The sequence below is a fragment of the Labrus mixtus genome, chromosome 17 (genome assembly GCF_963584025.1).
Source record: "Labrus mixtus chromosome 17, fLabMix1.1, whole genome shotgun sequence".
NCBI lineage: Eukaryota > Metazoa > Chordata > Actinopteri > Labriformes > Labridae > Labrus > Labrus mixtus.
Genome location: NC_083628.1, coordinates 13,274,127 through 13,288,356, shown reverse-complemented (window position 1 = coordinate 13,288,356; position 14,230 = coordinate 13,274,127). Strand labels below are relative to the sequence as shown.

Below are 14,230 nucleotides of genomic sequence, written 5' to 3'. Positions count from 1 at the left end.
TCAAACTTATTACAGCATCTCCGAGCGCCTTTGTTGTTAGACTGTAGCAAGGCGACTGTTTATCCTTCCAGCTAGCTGACACACTCCGTTTTACTAGGAAGTGCAAAGTTAGATTGAAATGATTCGTGTTACGCTTTGACGTAATTGAATCATGCCGAAAGTGGGATCCATGTCGTGCTAGGTGGAAGAAGTCAGCTGCTTTGAAAAAGGAAGTTTGTCACATCGAGGAGGTAAAGTGATGTTATCAAAGCTACCTCACAGCTAGCAGTCATGTTCTCATGTAAAACTAATTATTAACTGTTCAGGGGAAACATTTAGTTTCTAAGATAAACACTTTCACCACTCTGACTGATCAAAATGAGTTTAAAATTACACTAATCGAAAAAAATGGAACAAAAGCGAGATCAGTGGTTAATCGATCAGCTGCGGGTAGCTAAGCTAACGTTAGCTTTAATCAAGTGAAGAGAGGTTTTCTTCATGTGGGACTTCAGAGTGTTTTCTGACTTTATTATGAAAAGTTTATTCACTTTCTTACATCATTTACGGATTCTTTTCAAAATGACTACTGAATAAACTTGATATTTGAACTGTAAAGACAAAGTAAACGAAAGATAGGCTACTATTATTATACTACTCTATATTATATAACATTTCATTATATTACACTATATTATATTATATTATATTATATTATATTATGTTATGCTACATTATATTATATTATATTATACTACTCTATATTATATTATATTACACTATTTTATATTATATTATAGTATGTTATACTACATTATATTATATTATATTATGCTACATTATATTATATTATACTACTCTATATTATATAACATTTCATTATATTACACTATATTATATTATATTATATTATATTATATAACTGCACTCTGCATTACTGTGGTACAACACTGCCTCTCTTCTCTGCTGTTTTTACATTACTTACTACATTATTTAATCATACCAAGTCACTTTAATCATCACTTGTCACTTTATCTTGTCATTCTCTACAAATACTGTCTCAATTCTCAATTCCCCCCAGTTAACTTCATCATTCATTTTGTACTGTATATACCCCCTGTTTTTATTTTTATTTATCTTATCTATTCTGTTTAATGTGTATTTTGAGGTTTCTTGTCTGTGCTGCTGTAACGCCCGAATTTCCCCTCTGAGGATCAATAAAGTATTATCCTATCCTATTGACAATGTATGTACATGCTCTGTATGCGTAGCTAACACGTATTGTAAACAAGAGTCTTGTTATGCTGATTATAATGACTTGGATCACAATAGAAAGTGTGTCTTTTCAACAAATAATTCTGCACTGTACTGTTGTCATGAGTTCATGTAAGGACTGTCTAAATACAAGTAACTATTTACACTGAGCAGCCAGTTGATTAGCTACAGTTATGAAATCCTATTCAGACAACAACAGTGAATGAATTATGCCTTAATCTTTATAAAATACTTAGTTTTTTTAACATGGTTAAAGGTGCTTTGACTCTTTGTTTTTGAACTAGTCTTCTAATTAACAAGTGACCTTCCTGAACGACTGCAAAGAGTAGACTTGTGTGAAAAATGTTAACTTATCCCCGCCTTTTCTATGTATTCTCTGTTTTTTATGTCTTTCCCCGACAGAGTACACATGTCGTCTGCCGCAGGGACAGTGGAAAATGCCTCCATCATTTCAGAGAGTGCGGCCCATGATGGAAACCGATTATGGATAGGCAACATTGATCCCAAAATCACAGAGTGAGTAATAGGCCCATACTTTTTTTTCAAAGGTGCTCATGTGTACAGCTTCTGCTTTTTAACAGATTTTAAATCATAAAAGGTTTGAAAATGTTAAAAAAAGATCGATCTTAGTCAGCTTGTGCCAACTTTTGACACATTGGCCTCAGGTAATACAAATTCTACCAGTAAGAGAGTATACATGCAGTGCAAACAAAATCACAATTTTAAGGAATGGAATTAATTTAAATCAAATATATATATATATATATATATATATATATATATATATATACATTTCACTACAAAGGAGCACATATACACTTTTAAAATTAGAACCAGCCAACCTGTTTTAGAAACAAGGTCTTTTTTCAAATGTCTTGGAAGAACAGCTGTTAGTTTTTGATTCTAGGTTGATGTACTCGTCCATGTTATGAACCAGAAGCATTGCTTTTTAACTTGCCTGTCTCTACCTCATAGAGAGGCAATGCATTGTGCGTGCATGTATGATTGATGAACTGTGTGTGTAGTGTGTGTATGTCGCAGGCTGAGACTGAGCAGACAGGGCCGGGTGTGTGAAAGAGAGGCAGCGAGGCGTGGAGACCTGCTGTGCTAAGGAGCAGCCATCATTCCTCACTCACCTGCCCTGTTTACTCTCTCTGTGTCAACCTGAACCTGTGTGTGTGTGTGTGTGTGTGTGAATGTTTAAGTGTAAAGTTAGTGTTTGGTTTGCAGCTGCTAGTGGTGCAGGCTTCAACACACAGAGGTGTCTGTGTATATTATTATTTTGTCTTGCTTAACACAATATCAGAGGTAGATGCAAACGTCATTGCTTTGTTGCATTTGTGCAAAACTCTAACCTTACACACAGAGAGCAGCACACTTACATATAATGTGATGTAGAGAAGGTACTTTTGGGGGGGTTTGGGAGTGTGTTTTTGTGCCTGTTGGGGGCTGCTGGAGAATGTACGGGCTGCAGCTCTGGTGGGCGTCTAGACAGGCGTTTCCTTCCCCTCTCCCTGCTCTGCTCTACTTCTCCTTAAATAGCCCACCACCTCACAGCATTGAGGGGAAAACAGGAGAAATGCCCATGGCCCCTGGTGCTGATTGGGGAGATTAATTAGCTCCCGTGTAGCATACGCAGTGCCTCCCTCTGTCCTTTCGTTTGTCTGGGTAAGCCAAGCCAAAACTCTGAAATGCAAGGTGCTGATAATGGGAACATGAGTCTAAATGACAGAACACAACAAACCTATTTAAAAATTGAGAAGTGAATAGAAAATGTTTGTACAAAAAGTTATTGATTGATTCATTTATTTTCTTACAGTGTAATGTGATGCTTCATTTCTTTGAAGATTTTTTTGATCTAATTTGAGGTACAAACGGTTCATTCATTCATTTAGATAAACAGTATATAGCAGTGTTAATCTGCAGGTTTAATGTGATGTAACGGCACATTTTAAAGTACAAATATTGCATGTTTGGCTTTATTTGATCAGGAGAACTTTGATAGTAACAGTTCTGCTCTTGTTGGTTGATTTAATTCAATTATTAATCCTTCATGGGGCAATTGGTTTGGAGCAGCGTGTACAGAAAAGGCATTGAACACCGTGACTAAAGATAACAGTCAATCATACTTAAGTGCTAATAAAATATTAAACTAGATCTTAGATGTAGTGTGCACTGATTTTAAGACGGCTGATGATCTTGTTCGATGTTATTATAATGACAAATCTCAAGTCCCACAAAAAGGATATTAAAAAAATCCTGTAAAGTTCATAACAGCTTGGGAACATGTGCAACAATCCATTCAGAGTACTTGATTTTGAAAAATGAACTCTTTGATCTCTGTTTTGCTAACTTCTACGTCGTCTGCTGTGTGCGTAGCAGCCCTGTAGCAAGAGGTCTGCGTGTCCCTCCCACTCAGCGAAGATGACGGCATTGGCGACGGCGTCCGCTAAACAGTCATATTCTTTGAACTCTTGTCCATTGAAATGATCTTCCCAGACGGAGAATTCGTTATACTATCGTGTTTGAGTCTTTCATCTTTCCTTGCCCGGTGCAGAGAGAAGAAGCCCTATTACCACATGATCGTCATCTATCACCACCTATTTATGTTTTTGAGCTTTTGGCTTCTCAGAGAGAGAATTTCTAAATGGAGGTTATCCATCACCCACTGCCTCTTTGTTGTCTCTCTGGCCTTTGCACGTTTTAAGTTGCGTACCTGGAAATTGTCAAGATTTGCATTAGAACTCATAACCCTGAGCTCCCTACAGGACTTGTTCTTAGGAAATCTTAAAACAAACACACCCCCCTCCTTCTCTCTAAAGTTTTTTTCCCTCCGACCTGCACTTTTCTCCACCAAACTTTTTTCTCTTATATTCTGGACTAAACTCACATTTCCCCCCTTTTCCTTCCTTCCTCTTCTTTGCCTCTTCGCTCTTGTCTCTCTTGTACCCGGCTTCTCACCTCCTCATCTTCTTTTGCCAACATCCCCTCTCTGAACTCTGCTCTCCCTCTCCCCACCTTTCCCTCCCTTCCCTCAGCCCTCCTCTCCTCCTCCTCTTCCTCCGGCACTTTTTACAGCCCCCAGGAGGAGCGGCCCATTGTGGCTCAGCTCTCCAGCATCCAAAAATGTTCTTAGAGTGTTGGCCATTGAAACTCTAAATATATATACGTGAACACAAATATGCTGTATGCAATTATTTAAAATAATAAAATGTAGAAAAGGTGAGAATGCAATTAATGCAATACGTTTTTAGATGCTTTTTTTTTTTTTTTTGTTAATGCACCTGGTTTAGAGGAGTCACTGTTACATGAGGTCTTGCAGGGTGTTGTCTGGGAAAAGCAGAAATTCTCTTTGGCCTAAAGCCCTCCAGGGAGTCATACAATGGTGGAAGACATTAGTACAACCTGTATCTAAGAGTCACACACTCTTCACCCTCCATACCCCCCATTGAGTCCCATTTATACACATACATGTACCTCTGCTGTGACACACACACACACACACACACACACACACACACACACACACACACACACACACACACACACACACACACACACACACACACACACACACACACACACAAACACAAACTGCTCCTGGATTAAAAATAACATGCATCCAAACAATTAGATGCCTGAAGCATTAATTCCTGTTGAGCATTCATACAAAACACCTGGGGTCACAGTGAGGCCTGGACAGTCACACAAGTTAAAGGCACAGAAACAAAAACACAGGAAGGTGTGTGTTGGTTTCTATTGTTACTGCTTTTTAGGTTTTGTTTTTTTATTGCTTAATAGACTCTTTATATTTAAGACATGTTGGTATGTGAAAATAGTCGCTGCTCAAAGTCAATCAAATGAAGGAAAATGCCTGAAACAGGTATTGATTCTGCACAAAGTGAAACAAGTACACGTCACATCTAAATCAGTCCCTGTTCAACAGATATGACAGTTCATGCTTCAGACACATTCAAACAGCACCTGAGTACAGGATTAAAGTAATGTATGCAGTATACAGGGGAGCATGAAATAGCTTCTCTTTTCCATGCTATAACAGGGATATGTTTCCCATGGCAGCTAAGAGTAAGTCACAGACACACAAATCCTCACAGCCCTGCATAGCTTTTTAATGAGAACATATTTATGTTCGTACGGAGTCCAGCAGTCCCATGCAGCTCTGCACAGCGAGTGGATGTTGTTTTTGTGGAGCACGGTGCTCGGAGAGGGGGGGGGGGGGTTGATACTTCCTCTTTTTTATTCCCTCATTGTCCTGCTACTGTATCCTCCGTATTGTCTCAGTGAGAGATTTACTGTCACCGCGCGGCTCCAGCTGCTGGCCCGCTGCTATAAAGGTGTCACAGAGAGAAAGCTGTCGTTCTCATTAGCCACTCTTGACAGATTCACACTATGCACCATGTTCATGGAAATGTAGGAAAATGTTGTACATTTTACTAAATATTTCTTACAGTAGTCATTTGCATCTTTCTTTTCTTTCCACCCTCCCCTCTTCCTCCTTTGTTCTATTTTTTAATTAACTTTATCACAAAGCTTTTTCATTTTCTTCCATAGAACCACACTACATATTTTTTTTTTCCAGGTTTAACTAAACTAGTCAAACTAAACTAAATTAAATAACTCAGAGGTCCTGACTAAAAAACAAAGAAGTGATTTTTCTTTTATGATCCTTGTTTAAAGGTTCTTTCAAGTCAAAAATGTGCTTAAGAGTTTTAATATATCCTTCTTTCCAAAAGGGTTTTTAATATTCAACATGTCAGAAAGTGTGTATACTGTTTTCGTCTTGACGCAAAAATCCTCACAAGCGATTGGTCCCTGCTAAAAAGTAAAATATATATGACATTTTAACGCGCCATTTCAATTTCCCCTCTGTTATGATGCTCCAAATGTCATGAAGTTTCCACTTAGGAAGTCTTTCCAATCTTATGCTTAATGTTTTTTGGTCTACGTTTAACATGATCTCTCTCTCTCTCTCTCTCTCCCTCCCCTCTCTCTCTCTCTCTCTCTCTCTCTCTCTCTAGGTATCACCTGGTGAAGTTGTTGGAGAAGTTTGGCAATGTGAAACAGTTTGACTTCCTGTTTCATAAGTCTGGGCCTTTGGAGGGACAACCTCGAGGCTACTGCTTTGTAAACTTCAACACCCGAGAGGTACATGCAAAATAAAAGTGTATAGTTTGTACTGTAGGAGAATTTGATTTGAACTGATTGGATGTCATTTTTATTTTGAATTTGGAAATTGCACAAAGTCAGACATGTAAAGCACTGAGATTTCAAGTCATGCATACTGTTAAGCGTCTTTTTCAAAGTAAATGTGCATCAATTATTTAGTCAGTAGAAGTGATTTGCTCTAAGATGAATCAAATTGAAATCTAAGACTCTCTGTCATTGGTTGTATATTAAATACTGGATCATACAGAAATATCATTTTAAAATCAGGTTATATATTGGTGTATCTTAGCTAACCAAGTTAATATGACACTACTCCACATACTCATATGGCCTAAGACAGCTTTATCAGACATCTTGGAGCAGTCAGGAGGACCTGCCTGTATGTGACTGGAGTGGACCGTGTTTCTAAAAAAAAAGCACTTAAAGGAGCTCACAGGTTCAGCGGGCTGTGTTTGTTTAGGAGTGAGCCTGGGGGGATCGTGATAAGCATCTAGTTTCACAGCTAGTGTCTATCAGAGGGATATGAAGCCCTCCCAAAAGAGTTATACAGAGGAAGTGTGGGTTTATCATCCACACTCACACAAACTTAGACACACACACACACACACACACACACACACAAAGTACTGCATTAATATTAGTTAGCATCAAAGCCACTTATTCACTTGATTAGACAAAACTAAATTTTCTCCCTTTGCCTTTCAATCACATAACATAGACACACACACACTTGCACACACTCAATCACACACAGACACCTCACACACAAGCACTTGCACACACAGGCATCTCGTATGGTCTGTCTGGAGGCAGAGAGGCACATCATCATCATCTTTTATTGTTTTTGCCATCTCTCTTTTCTCAGGACTAATTATTTAATGACTCTTTTGCAATCATGAAAGCAGATTTTGAATCATAATTGTAAAACATCTTTTCCACTTTTCCTCTCTGTGTGTGGCTGTCTGCAGGAGGCAGAGAGGGCCATTCAGTGTTTAAATGGGAAGCTAGCTTTGTCCAAGAAGCTGGTGGTGCGCTGGGCGCACGCACAGGTGAGGGTGAGTATCAATCTCAGTTTCATAAAACTCAAAATCTTAAAACACCCTGATGGCTATTGCAGGAGTTAGTTTACAGAGATCAGTGAAATCCCAGCAGTACCTAGGCCTGTCTCTTAACAATAGACAGCCTGCTGGCATTGGGTGAAAGGAAATCCTGTATAAAGACATATCACGCCCTACACACACACACACACACACACACACACACACACACACACACACACACACACACACACACACACTTAGTAGAGAGAGGTCAAGGTCAATGCTGCTGCCTCTTAAGACAACATGTTGTAGGATAAATCTGCTCACAGATTCCATCCAACTTGGCCTAATACACAATTCCTACTAGAAATAGCTTTTGTTATTTATACCATCATAAACCAGAATTGTAAGTTGTTAAAGGAGCAATATGTAAGACATCTACTGAATTAAATGACAACATGACCTTACTATATCATCAGACTTTAGGGGGCTTTGTTGAAGTGCTGGCTTCTCTGACAACAATGAAGCATCCAGTATGTGCTCCTTGTAAGTTTCGATTCCTGTCTGGAATGATCTGTTTTTGTTTGGACCAGAGAAGGAAGGAGGTTTTAAGGCACCCCCTTAAGGCCGCTTTGGACGCCCCTTGGTTTACCAGATATGAGACCAGTTATCACGGCAAAGCAACAGGTCTCGCAAATTGATTCTACCCGACCTAAAAAGCCTCTGCATGTTTCTAATAAGCTCCACGAGCAGAAACGTGGTTAAACTAGGATAAATATTGGAGATGATTTAGAAAAATGGAGAGAGGTTACAGTCTGAATGCATAGCTGGCTAAACACTGAAGCTACCACGTGCAAATCGTCCCTAGGAAGGAGTAGCCAGAGGGAGACAGCTCTCTCTCTAATGTTTTGAATTTGGACTGCAGTGTTCATTTCAAACGCTACATGTCAGACTAACGTATTGCTCCTTTAATATCCTAAATGTTCTGATAATACCAGTCTGTTTGTGTCAACTGTGACTCAGTTGCAAAAAGGCTGTAACTACTTCACTCACAATGTCTGTCAACACGTTCTGCAGCCCTTCCCTAACACTCATCAGTGAGCTCAGTTCATGTCTATTATTAATGCTGTACTTTGATAGTTTGATGCGTCACTGAGCTACAGCCCTTCATAAGTTTTCAAATATACTCTTAAGGACCCACCGCTAACTCCTTCATGAAAACTGTGGCCCATATTGCAGATATTTTTTGAACCAATCAGATTTATTGAATGAAAAATAGTGCAGTTCGGACTTCAGATTGTACAAAACATGTGACGGAACAAAGAGAAGGAACAGAACCGAGAGCACTTCATAGACTTTTTGTCTATGAAGTTCGCGACCCACTTAAAAACAGCTCTGCGACCCACTTTAGGGTCCCAACCCACCAGTTGAGTACCACTGGTTTAGACGTTAAAAAGAAGAAGTGCAGACTTTATTATTAGCTCACAGTATTAGCTGTTTCTGGGCAAGATAACTGAACCTTAAGCTAAATTTGGGGAAAAAATGAATGCCCCCTCTCCACAGTGGAGTTTCCCTCTAGCATTTGTTTCATCTTGATATATCGTTTACATTGTTTTCTTTTATATAACCACCTCTATATTTAATGTAATATACCCTGATGAAGCAACAGTGAAGTATCTTCTCTAGGTGTTATCGTCCCAGGTCAAAGTCAGTTTTTGTAAGGAAGTGAAGATTGCCAAATAAATAAATAACTCTCCTTAAATGTATTCTTTTCTCATGACAAACATGAAGGAATGTTCATGAATTAAATATTACCCCCCTGGTAGCATCTACAGCTCTGTGTGGGAGAAAGATAGTTCGTTGTGTGAGTGAATGGCAGGACCAACATCTGCCTTCCTCAATTAAACAGCATAGGTAAAGGACGAAATACTCAAAACGTTGAAGATCGACTGTCACAAAACCTGCCTTTTAGTCAAATATTTCCAAAAACACCTCCTGAACATAATGGCGCCACTCTAATATCTCAACGCTAGTTCCAACCTGTACATGACGTGCGGGGAGAAGTGAGTCAGAAACAGTCGGCGTGGAAGTTGCGGTCTCCCTTCCAGCCTCACATCTTGACTTTATTAGTTTGCTTTGAAGAAGAGGAAACTATGCTGATGAACGTGTATTTAAATGTTTCCCCATAACTCTTCACAAACATTCATAACCTTCCAAAGAACAGTTAGGCAATGATTTCCTAATTCTTTACTGTAATAATGTGTGTTTATCAATTTGCTGGTAAGCCACAGTTCATCAAATGAAGCAAAACTCACATTTTCAACAACCCTTTATTCACATAAACTCATCGTAGATCCATAATTTAGCTGAAAATGCTGTGTATTGTTACATATTGAATATTAATGCAATCCCAAAAAACATTTTTAGATGCTTAATGGAGGTGGAGATCGAACCAAATTCCAGAGACATTTAAACATAACTTTCTCCGTTTGCAGTTTCAGAATGGACTGATTGACTCCATGTAGATCTATATGCATTCCAGCAACATGCCTTTAGAAATAGCTGGAAGGGAAGGGTTCTGGCTGGTGGAGCGGCCATTGTTTTCAACCTATTCTTGGCTATACATGTTATTTATTTCTTGGCACAGTATGTGAGACCATACGTGTTCTTTTGCACATCTAAGTAGCTTTTAACCAAGTTGATTCAGTGCCCCTTACACCTCCTCATATCATGTCACCTTATCCCTGCAAGCAGCTATTAGCGCTGCATCCACAGTGCTGGGCTGTCTCATGCTATTCATGTGCTGTATGTGACCTTTGGTTTTTGTTTTTGTCTTTTTTTTTCCTTTCCCCACAGGTTTTCAAGAGTTCTGTGTTGGCTGGTGGAGATGTTTGGAAGGTGGTTTTTGAAAGGAATGAGTGCAGACGTTGGTTGTTGCTCCTCAGCTGCTCTCTCAGGGTGCCTTAGGGGGGCAATTATGAGCTGGACGCACAGACCTGCTCGGTTGCTGTCTGTTTGATCAGACACCAAGAAAAATCTTTGATTATGTTGGATGTTTGTGGGAGGAAACCGGAGTTTACACTCCAGATCACTGCTTTCAGTGTTTATTAAGATGGTCAGATTGTTTATAGACGTCTGGTTGACATGACTTTTCTTTCTGCCCTCCTCTTCTTGTCATGTTGTCCTGTTCACTTTTAAATTCTCAATTTTCTTTTGTGCTTTCCTGGACTTTCTTGTGTCTTTGCCTCGGCCTGTGTTTTTACCCCCTTGTCTCTCTCCATCCGTCTGCCCATTCATGTTTCCATCACCATTTGTGTGGGTCATTTTGTTTTCGGGCCACATGTCTCATCTCCAGAGGTTCGAAGGTTTCCGTAATGAGAAGACAATGCCCCCGAGCCTTGAACCTTCGTGCAGCGGCGCTGCGGAGGAAGGAGCCGTAGCCGCAAACCACCTCAGGTTTGTACCAAACATACATCAGCACCACCTTTTGGTTATTGAGATATATCTTTTACAGATTTGCTGTATTTCTCAGAGTCTGTCCACAATATATCCCTGCCAAGTCTTACCATTGAGTCTGTGTTTTTACACTTTGGAATGATTTTTCAGGCCAATGAATGAGTGAACTTGATAAATAAAAGTGCTTTACATTTTAAACACACTTAGAGCGACCTTCTTGAACATCTATCATGTAAGCCTGCTAACCACTAGATCACTTATTAAATGTCAACAAGTTGTAAAGCACCCTGTATAATTCTACCAAACTGCTTGTTGTAGATTGGAACACCCCCCCCCCCCCCCCCCCTTCAACCCATCTTCCAAAGTTGAGTGTCAAACACTTGTACCCTTAAAAAATGATTGGAAGAAAGCATTTACAAACTGATTTGTTTAGGTCGTTCTGACTCCTTAATAAGCCTTTTCTATGTTCTGCCTTGAAACATCCTCCATTGAACTCCATCTTTACCCTGAAGTTATTACACGAGGGCCTGTGGTCTTGTTGCTCTTACCACAAAGTTCCCCTGAGCAATTCTGGACTGAAACTATTGTTCAAACTCCGCCTGTGTTGAATTGATAAAGTTCCATTCAAGCACAATATTCTTAAGTTCCATTTTTGTGGCCTGCATTCACATGCAAACACTCTTATAGAGACGGTTATTTCACTATCGGGCCTTTTTGTGCTCCCAGTTTCAACTCTTTCATGGACAGTCAAATGTGTGTAACAACTCGGCTGGCAGAAATCCTCTCTGGGAGATATCCACACTTTTAGTTGTTGAGTAATATTCAGAGGCACTCTCACCACACAGCACAAGAAAGGAAATATAAACACTTTCTAGCCCTCGAGGCTTCCTCTCTTCCTGCGAACTCGCGCCTTCCCTCAGTCACCTGCGCTGTAATCTTTACTCCACTTCTCTTGCTTGCTTCTTCAAATCCTGTTCTACCATTTAAATGCCATTTTCCCACTATTTCTCATGCAGCACAACAGGTAATCTCTCTTTTCCCTAGCATCTGCACCCTCCTGTTACTTAAAGTGCTAATACCTCCTCTTCTGGAGGCCACAGCCGAGATCTGTCCAGCACACCCTCAGCACCAACACTAGTATTTCCCCCTCAACCTCGCTTTCTTTTTCTTCTTCTTCTTCTTCTTCAGTACGAGTGCAAAGATCCGCGCCATCGAGGCCAAGCTGCAGATGATGGAGGAGAATCCAGACGATGACTACTCAGGCCCGTCAGCGTACGTTCACAACAAACCGCCGGAGAGGAAGCGCTGGGAGCCGTACTCTAAATCCCACCACAATAATCAGAGCAGACCCTTCCGCAAGTTTAGGAGATGACCCATCATTTCTGGAGAATCCCCTCCCTCCGTCTCTACACACCTCATCTCCCACCTACACATAAACACACTCTACACTAGATGCTATAAAGACTATACACATGCTGTATGGGAATAAACATTTTGAAGTTCTTCTTGATACTTTGAAACACAGGACTCTTTTGGAGGTAATTGAAGCAATCATGGACAAGAATTTTAAGTGGTTTCTTTTTGTTTTTGGTTTGCAGTTATCATTCAGCCGATCCCGACTGCCATGCAGGTTTAATCCCACATAAATCTTTCTGCTTCCTCACTTATGCAGAGATTTATTTCAAGGGGAATCCAACAGCCAAGAGTCACACGATGCAAAGAAAGACATGTCATTATAGTTTATATAGTCTAAATGGTCGCTCTGTTTTTGACATGGTTTTACTTTCCGTTTACGTAATATAAATGTGGAAATACGTTGTTTTTCCAAGACTAAGACAAAGAGGAATTAAAACATAGATTTATAACAGGTTGGTACTCATGGAGATGATACAATAAGCCACAAGCCTCTCAGCGACAACTACTGTAAGTTGCAGTATTTTGTGTTTTTTTCCGGATAGTTTTCCTTTTTTTGTCTCGGATCCAATTTTTTATACGACTGATCTTTTTACTGAATTAATGTGGTGTGAAGAGTTTTTGGTATTTCCTTTGCCACAGTCTCTATTATTATTAAAGACAATGAAATATGACATCTTTTGCGTGTTGTTATATGAGCTTATGTAGCTTCTTGACATCCTCTTTTAAAGTGCAGGATTTAGATATATGAATCAAAATGTTAGCCACTCGTCCCACAGGATTTGGTGATGCGGTTTAAATGTTTCACAAAAATAATGGTGAATCATCTGCATCTTATTAAACAGAGAAGTTACTCACTAGAAGCAAATCTACCAAACAGATCTAAAGTATCACAGAATTCCCAAGGTTAGTACTGGGATATTTCCCCTAAGTCATGGTTCATCTGGAATGTTTTATTACTTTTTTTTACTTCAAAAGTTGCTGTGAAGCATTTAAATATTATATCCAGCCCTTGAATAGACTTTTAAATTGATTGTTTTTTTTAATTAAGTGTATTATTCGCTCTTATGGGTTTCATGCTGGAGCACAACTTTGATCTTTGTTTTCCTACAGGTTTAACATGCAATATGAGCACATATAGACAATATTTTTTACGGCAGAAAAGACAGTGAAATTGTTTTCTGATAGACCATTTATTATCAGCCAAAGGGCCGCTGCAGAGCTAAGGGTTCAAAAGTCTAAAAGAACAACTCTTATATTAGGCGAGATGAACATGCAGCAGGAGATGATTTGAACATTAAATCCAATCCTACCTCTTGATATAGCAAGCCCTTTCTAAGTGTGTGTGTGCACGAGTGTGTGTGCGTGTGTGTTGCACAGCAGATCTCTGGGCTACAGACCATCCCTGAAAGAGAGATGAAACGATTGATTTGTTTATAATGTGTGTATTTAATAGATTGATTAAAGGTTAAAATGTACTTTTGAATTATTAAATTTTTTTTAAATCTGTAATGATGAATATATTTATTTTTTTCCAGGTCGGGTGTATTTGGATGGGTTATTTCCTGATACAAAAAATGCACGGTTGATTGTGCGATCCTGCCGTGATTGACACGCTGATCAAAACCGGGGCGCGCGCTCACACATTTCCTGTAATTATCAGACTTCCTCTTTGTTAAATAACTCCGCGTGAGCATTTTTATTCATCAGCATCAACTCATCTTTTGTTTGCATAAATATCCTACAAAAGAGGCTCTTTTCCGTTTTCTCACAATCGTTATGTTAGTTTTGGTTAGGCCGATAGGCATGGCCCATTTGTGTCAAAATAAAAGTCCTATTTATAGGCCTAGATCAGAGTAGCCTACAACCATGACATTTAAAAA

At 39.4% G+C, this 14,230-nt stretch overlaps 1 protein-coding gene across 2 annotated transcripts; it reads left to right on the top strand.

Annotated features, from left to right (window-relative positions):
- The first annotated feature begins 28 nt into the window (after window positions 1-28).
- On the top strand, window positions 29-13,021 carry rbm18 (RNA binding motif protein 18). 2 transcript variants are annotated; one of them, XM_061060696.1, is made up of 6 exons: window positions 29-230; window positions 1,654-1,767; window positions 6,291-6,417; window positions 7,407-7,493; window positions 10,834-10,934; window positions 12,123-13,021. In XM_061060696.1, the coding sequence occupies exons 2-6, from the start codon at window positions 1,661-1,663 to the stop codon at window positions 12,304-12,306; spliced, it is 606 nt and encodes a 201-aa protein (XP_060916679.1). In that variant the 5' UTR covers window positions 29-230; window positions 1,654-1,660; the 3' UTR covers window positions 12,307-13,021. The 2 variants fall into 2 exon arrangements, with proteins under 2 accessions (XP_060916679.1, XP_060916680.1); XM_061060697.1 differs by having other exon boundaries at window positions 31-230; window positions 7,407-7,487.
- Window positions 13,022-14,230: the final 1,209 nt, after the last annotated feature.